General features: G+C 28.8%; 1 protein-coding gene across 8 annotated transcripts in view; it reads left to right on the top strand.

Moving 5' to 3' along the window:
• LOC111633392 (transcription initiation factor TFIID subunit 12-like) overlaps positions 1 to 7,981 on the top strand; it is a 51,383-nt gene extending 43,402 nt beyond the window's left edge. For 2 of the 8 annotated variants that reach the window (XM_023377957.1, XM_023377956.1), the window contains 2 exons: positions 7,592 to 7,680; positions 7,767 to 7,979. In XM_023377957.1, coding sequence (XP_023233725.1) covers positions 7,592 to 7,680; positions 7,767 to 7,805 — 128 coding nt within the window. In that variant the 3' untranslated portion in view covers positions 7,806 to 7,979. Of the gene's footprint in view, positions 1 to 7,591; positions 7,681 to 7,766 lie in introns of all 8 variants that reach the window. The other 6 variants (XM_023377954.1, XM_023377955.1, XM_023377962.1 and 3 more) reach the window with 5 other exon arrangements.
• The last annotated feature ends 5 nt before the right edge of the window (positions 7,982 to 7,986 follow it).

Raw genomic sequence — 7,986 nt, 5'->3', positions numbered from 1 at the left:
TTATATATATATATATTTCGTTCGTTATTTTGTTTTTTTGTATTTAAAATTTTTGTTCTATTTTCTTTGTATTCGAAAAAGCTTAGCCTGATGATGGCCAATAGAGTTGGCTGAAAACGTTAGCTTTTCATTAAAAGTTTTCTCAGCAAATTAAGGTGTTGTGTTTTTTTGAGTTTACAAGCAAGTGCTGAGTGAGTGTAATATAGTTATTGAGTTATAGATGAGTGTCATTATTTTTTATTTTATTTCAGATTTAATTATATTTCTTTAAATAGTTTATTATGCATTACTTTTCCCTATGGATATGTTGTTGTATACCTAGTCAAATACTGACTGTTCAGCTATATTTTTGTTATTACTTTTGGTTTATATTGTTTCTCAAAGAATACTTTATCTATTAGCAAACAGCATTATCAACAATCTTTTAGTTTCTTTGACCAGGATGTTAAACAAACTTAATGCATTATTTCTGTTAAGGTAACAAAACTGGAAATGAGAGGATGCAAAAATTTTATAACAGAAATCATTATTTTGGTTAAATGAAAATTATCTTCCAATGTTATGAAGTTTTAAACATAAGTTTATTGCCTTCAGTTTTATATCTCCAGAATGAGTATCATATTGAGTAGTATTCCATGTGTGGAGGACCTATGTCTTATCACAGAACTGATATTTCCTAACGTCATGATTGACACTCCACTAATTAAGGAGGAGTTGTCATTCAGGATGGCGAGAAGATGTTAACTGCATATATGGGTGGTGGCATTAGGCAGAGGCATGAACTCCATTTACATTTAACACCTGTTTATTAATACACAAAAGACATCTTACATAAGACAGGTGATCTTCCTTGGTCCTTAAAACTAATCGATGATGACAAACGATTGTACGATTTTACATTATACAAATGATATGATGTTTGTATGATGAAAAAGTTTTCCAAAGTTTGTCACTCTTTATCAGTGGATAAGTGTTCTAAATGGACTGTCCACTGATGGAGAATGCAAAGAACATAGTTTATTGTTTCTCATATCCAGGATAAAAGTTTCTATGTCCCAGTTGGAGAGCTCTTTGGTCTTTAAGGGATCACTTTCTGTCCAGTGGAATCATTTTTGTTGACTTGGGGAGAATCTCTTTGTCTTGGGGAAATACCTTTCGGTTAACTTGGTGGGAAAATCTCTGCTGTCCTAGCAGGAAGAGAATATCTCTGTCCTTGATTTTGGGCCTGTTAAAAGTTTCATGTCCCCGATTGGCTGTTCTGGTTGGCCATGATCTCCATCCTCTACGTTCTGATTGGCCAGTTGAGACAGAATTCAGAGATTAGATACTAGCTGAAGATGTTTATCGAATTTGTTGCAAATCTGTCCATAATTCAGAGCCAAGCATTTTTACTCTGGTTGTAAATATTACCAGTTGCACTTGTATGACATTCGGTTTTATTATACATTCTATCTTCCTGTTTTCATGATTGTCAGAGAAAATGGTCAAATTTCCAATCTGCTCTCTCACAATATTTTACCTTCTAAGAGCAGTTTATTTGAAACAACTTTTCCTTTAGAACAGATTTTGGTTGAGGTTTTGGACTCTGGTCAAGACCTCACACATGCATCACTAAGGTCTCTATATAGTATGAGTGTCTTGTACAATTAAAATATTTGTTGCATGTAGTGCCAAATGTGCCATAGTGATGAGGTTAGTATTAATTTTTGTTTTACAGAAATGTCTTTAGCATGATCTGAAATATCACCATATCAGATATGGTTGTATTTGAACTGTTAAATATCTCTCTAGACACTGTTGAATATGGGTATTTTAATTATGATCATTCAGTATGAAAAAGTAAATTGTTAAATCAAATTAATCTTTAAATTTAAAAAATTCTTATGAACATATCATTTTCTCTCTATTAATAAAATGAATAATGAAAAGCATATTATATCCTGTTGTACAAAAGTAGACAGGCATTCATTGATGAAAAAATAGTGTTCTGAAATTTTTTTTAGTCTATAGAGAGAGTATAGACTACAAAAATATATCTCACAGTAAAAATTTTGCTATGTTCTGTACACCAGTGGTCTTCAAAGTGTGGTACATGTACTCCAGGAGGTACACGAAGTGATACTTGGGAGTACGCCAAGTTTCCCTAATATATATATATACAATAAGACCCCACTTAACACGGGGGATGCGTTCCTAGGTGACAGAGCACTAAACGAAACAGCATTAAACGGGGTCATCTTAACATGTAAATAATGGGGATATGTGAAACAGAACAGAGAATAAGAAAATTTATCAGTTTTTTTTTTATTTTATTTCGTAACATTTATTGTTAAATACTTTTTTATTACATTAACTATAGACTTAATTATTGCTAATATTGATATTTATTCATAAAACATTCATAAAAATAAAAAAAAAGTTTGTGTAAAGAAGTTATATTTGTGATGAGGAAGAACCTTCCTCATTTGACATCTTTTGTTTCTTTGTGAAGAAGTCATCTAATGTTGTTTGCCTTTTCCTGTTTCATTCAGCAAGTAGTTGTCGATAGCAAGATATTGCATCCATGACACTTTGTCTTGTCTTTGAACTTCTAACAAAATTTAAATCATTTTGTATAAGCTGCTCCATAATTTTCATTATAGTGGCTAAACTTTTTTAAAAAATCCATTGAAAGTTCCTTTTGTTCCTCATCATCAGAAATGCTAATTTTGTCACCTGTTGTTCTACTAATTGTTTAAGATCGTCGTTGGAAAAACTTTCTCCAGTTGTAGCTTGCAATAATTCTTCAATATCCTGCGCATTTATATTATCCAACCCTGTTTTATTAGCTAGCTTAACAATTTTGTCGACGTCAACAATGAGTTCTCTTGTGTCAACTTCCTTGCTTAGCTCTGGCCATACATTCTTCCATACTCCTTTCAAACATTTCTTGATCACCTCATTCCAGGAAAGATTGATGTCTACAGCATCCATGATATTATAGTTTTTCTAAAAATCTCTAATGGATTGTTTATCTGCTCCATATGTTTTATCAATCAGTTGTCGGAATGTCTGCCACAGATAATAAGCTTTAAAATTTGATATTACACCTTGATCCATTGGTTGGATTAACAAAGTTGTATTTGGCAGCAGTAAAACCACTTCTACTGGAATGCATGTTATTAAGTCAGATGCGTTGGATGGCTTGGAGCGTTATCGATCAAAAGTAGAGCTTTCGGTTCTAGTTTTTTAAATTCGCAGTAGCGTTTAACAGATGGGCAAAAATGTTCGGTAAACCAATTCTTGAAAATTTTCATAATGATCCAAGATCTTTTACTGGACTCCCAAATTACTGGTAAAGATGATTTTGAAATTCTGCTCATTACTCTTAGGGTTTTGGAATGATAAACAAGCAGTGGTTTTAATTTAAAGTCTCCATTAGCATTTCCACCCAGTAGAAGTGTTAAACGATCTTTTGTAGCTTTAAATCCTGATGCTTGCTTTTCTTCATGGGATAAAAATGTACATTTTGGCATTCTCTTCCAGAAAAGGCTCGTTTCATCATCATTGAAAACTAATTCAGAAGGATAATTCCCTCGTTCAATGATTGCTCTTAATGTTGCTGGAAATGCTGCAGCTGCTTTTGTATCTCCACTTGCTGCTTCTCCAGTAACATGTATGTTATGAAGATTGTTTCTGTTTTTAAATTGATTAAACCACCCATGACTAGCTACAAAATTTTCACTCCTGTTGCCTTTTTCATTCTGAATATGGTTAAAAATTTTTCTCACTTTTTCCATTATAATTGCTTAACTTAATGGCATACTGCGTTCGACTTCATCATCAATCCAGATGGAAAGTTGTTTTTCCATTTCCTCAAACACATTGCTTCTGGTACAGGTAATTTTTATTGCCAAAGTCGTTGTGGTTGTAGTTGCTGATGATACGATTTTTTCTTTATTTTTTAAAATTGTCCATATTGTTGAAGTTGACAAATTTAATGCAATGCTGATATCAGATTGCTGTTCACCTGTATCTAATTGTCTGAGCACCTGCATTTTAGTTTCCAGCGAAATGCTTTTTCTTGTCGCTTTACTTTCTTTTTCTTTGCAATCACCCATTGTAAAAACTAAAAAATGCCATATTTATCACAATAAAATAAATTAATATGTTTATATGTTTATACACACAATAAAGTTAATGACCGATCATAAATCAACTGTGATGCAGCAAACGTGTATTCGGGAAATCCCAACACTGCATGTGATCTTAGGGAATTCCAATACTACCGTATAATACTGAAACAGCGTTAAGCAGGGTCTTACTGTACTGTATATATATATAAGTAGTTGTACAATTTATAATTATTTTCATCTTAGGGGTATGTGATCAAAAAAGTTTGGAGACCACTACTATACGCTAGGGAAATAGCATTAGGAGCTGTGGAAACTGACTCCTGGTATATGCAATCATCTGGTAGGAGTACAAATTTATGCAGAATTTCATTTTATATGGTCAGTTGTAACCTCCTTATAAAACAATACTATGCTCTACTATCAGTTTTCTTATTTTATTTACATTGACAATTAAATGAATTTTTAATATATTTAACAAAGTATGATATTTAGTTTTTATCATCATCTTCATATTTTAAACAGACTAAACATATTAATAAGATGCAAACAAAAGAAAAGATAAAAAAAAATTGCAGAGTAAACAATAAGTCACTTTTCTGTTTTTAGAATATTATATGCGAAAAATACATGTTTTCCCAATTATTTTTTTTATTACAGGATATCTTAAAATGATTTTAACGACCTGTTTTTGTTAGAATATATACTGTTGGCCAAGTAAAATGCAACACCATGTAGGACTAGATATTGCAGGTGTTGCATTTTACTTGGCCAGCAGTGTAGTTCATTTACATATTCATTACTCATTAAAACTATATGCTTTAAAAGAATGAGACATATGGTTTACCTTGCAATCATATACAAGATACATTGTTTATGGATTTTATTGACTAAAACATCACAAAAATAGTCTTGTATAAAAAATTTGTATCATCATGCTATCATTAAGACAATGTAATTTGATCTTTATGATTGACTATCCAGACTTTGTTTTCATTCTTTACAATTTTGCAATATTTTGAGTATCATATCAGTTTTTGTTACTTTTTACAAATTGTTTCAGACCATTTAAAGAAATGTTTAATTACATTCAAAAAATCAAATATATAAAATTAAAATATCAAACATTACCATTCAATGAATATATAAAGGGATTGGGTGCCAAAATATTTCTTCCCAATTTTTATGACATTCTTCCAAAAAAAGCAGTTATAAATTTCATATTGATTTATGTCTGCTGCTGTTCAGATAATCAAAGATTCAAAGATTAAGTTTTTTTTTTTATATCTGTCATATCTGGCTCTCAGACTTGTCTTTCACATCTCACTTGGACCTTCTTTCTTCTCGTCTTTCACAGGTTAGAGACCCCCTGATTTGAATAATCAAATTATCATTACAATGAATCAGTCAAATCAGTAAAAAAATTTTCTAACTAAATGTTTGCAATTACTCAGATGTTTACTGCTAAAATGATACTGAAGTATCTTCATATTTTTCACATTGTGGCTTTTCATTTTTATATGCCTAAAATATTTTAAAAATTCCTTTATTTAAATATTTATTTTTAAATAAATAAATAAATATAATTTAAGTTAAAAATATTTCAACTATTTAATAATTTTAATTTTAAGTAAGTATGCTTAAAAATTAAAACAGTTTACAATTGTTTACCATAGAAACAAAGACACACAACCTAAGTAATTTGTTTAACTAGACTGGTTTTTATAGCAAATGATAGAAAACTGCTCAAATATGTAGAACATTGTTCTAAACAGGAGCAAAATTGCCTCTCTTGTGGGAAAAAATGATTTTTGGTTTAAAATTTTGATTACACCTTAAAAGATTTTTGCAATTTTTTTTAGTGTGTTTTTTTTCTTATTGTAAGGTTAAAATGTAGCAAAAGGAAGAAAGTGAATTATTTAAATGATTTTAAAATTATTTGAGTTATTTCAAATTATTAAATATTTTTATTCAAATTAATTCATTACCATAAAAAAAAATCTTATGGACATCAAACTGTAGCTCTTGAAATTTATAAAACTTTCAACATCTGCAGAATCACCCAGCCTCAGTATTATTTATGCAGAAATAAAGTGTAAAGAAATAAAGAAGTTATGAAAGGACAGTTTTTATTTTTAGTGAAAATATTGAAAATAAAAATTTCACATAAATATTTTTGCAGAATTCCAAGATATAGCAGAACACAATTTACTGTTATAAACCATGATAATCCATAAATTATTCTCTTGAAGCTCCATATGTCTATTTTTAAATATGTTTATTAATTTGCACTCATTATTTTAAATGCAATGTTATTTTGCCTTTTGTACTATAAATTAATTTTATTAAAAGTTTTTGCTATATAAGTAGAATAATTTGTGAATAATATATAATGACGATGATGATGTTTATAAGAAGTATAATAAAGTGTTGAGTGTTGCAAAGTATTACAAAACATTAAGATTGAGCTGCTAGAGGTAGTTAAGAGCAGTGTCCCTTGAGTGATATGTATGTATGTGTGTATATATATATACACACACAAGTTCTCACTAAAAGTCATTTCATTAAAACATTATTGAAGAAAGACACAAGTGCCCTTGTAATCATTTCCAATTATTATTGTTGAATTTTCTTTATAAGCAGTAAAATTGATTTTTGAAGTGAAAAATAAATGATGGAGGTTACAAATATGATCCAATAAGAATAGTATTAATCAACTTATATTTTGTTTATATCTGGTCTTGTTATACATTGTTTCACTTAACATTGAAGTTTCCAAGAACCTACAAATGACATTAAATGAGGACTTGCCATATAGGGTTTAAATATTAGCATTTCTTTTCTAATCATTATTAAGTTTGTAACATATAAAATTAGTTTTTCATTTAACAATAATAAATTATAAAATTTCTACTTAAAAAGTTGTAAATTACTTGAAAAATATAATGCCAAAAATTTAATTAATTTTTTTTAAACTCACAAAAACAATAAGTAATCAGTAAATAATAGAATTCATATAATTCCAAATACTTTATAATCATAAATACAGTATAATTGAAAATAATACTGATTTTAATAATAAAGAATATTTTTCAACTAAGCTGTAAAAATATGAATACTCGAGAAAAAATATTTAATGAATGATCTAATTATCACAATAAAAAGTGAGTAAATCACAGACAATAATCACTTAAATTTTCTATCAAATGTGCACTTTGCTTATTTATATTTAGAAATAAATCAAATCCAGAGTTGATATATTTGCTGATACATGTGTATATCATTTACTATGATAGTGTGAGAATTTTATGCTAGATCTATAAATAAAATTTTCTTATCTTTGCAAATTTCAGTTTAAAATAAAACAAAATAAAAATTTCTAATTCCATTGAATTTTCAGTATTCATGTATTTTAATAGCTGTAAAAATAAAATTGAATTTCTAAGTTAATTTTATAATGTAAATTATCTTTTAATCAGAAAAAAACTGGAACATGTGGATACCTGGATTTGGATCAGAGGAACTCAGGCCTTACAAAAGATCATGCACAACTGAAGCACACAAACAAGTAAATAATTTATTATTTTATGAGTATATTCATGTAGAAACATCATTCAAAAATTATAATTTGTATTTTTTTTTCTCATTTTTCAGAGAATGGCATTGATTCGAAAGTCACTAAAGAAATATTAACTGTATGCACCACAAAAGAAAAGGAGAGTAAAGGAATGGCCTCATGCCAAAATTTGACTGCCATTAATTAATGTAATGCAGTTTGTAATTGCGCTATGAATATAAATATATATATATATAAAGTCAATTACAACATTTTATTACATTTATCTCATCACACTGTTTCTTTTTGTTATGAACA

Source organism: Centruroides sculpturatus, unplaced genomic scaffold, assembly GCF_000671375.1.
Source record: "Centruroides sculpturatus isolate CEXI.00-Female unplaced genomic scaffold, Cexi_2.0 scaffold677, whole genome shotgun sequence".
In the NCBI taxonomy this organism is placed as follows: Eukaryota; Metazoa; Arthropoda; class Arachnida; order Scorpiones; family Buthidae; genus Centruroides; species Centruroides sculpturatus.
Note: the sequence above shows the minus strand (reverse complement) of the source record. Positions and strands in the feature narration are given on the sequence as shown.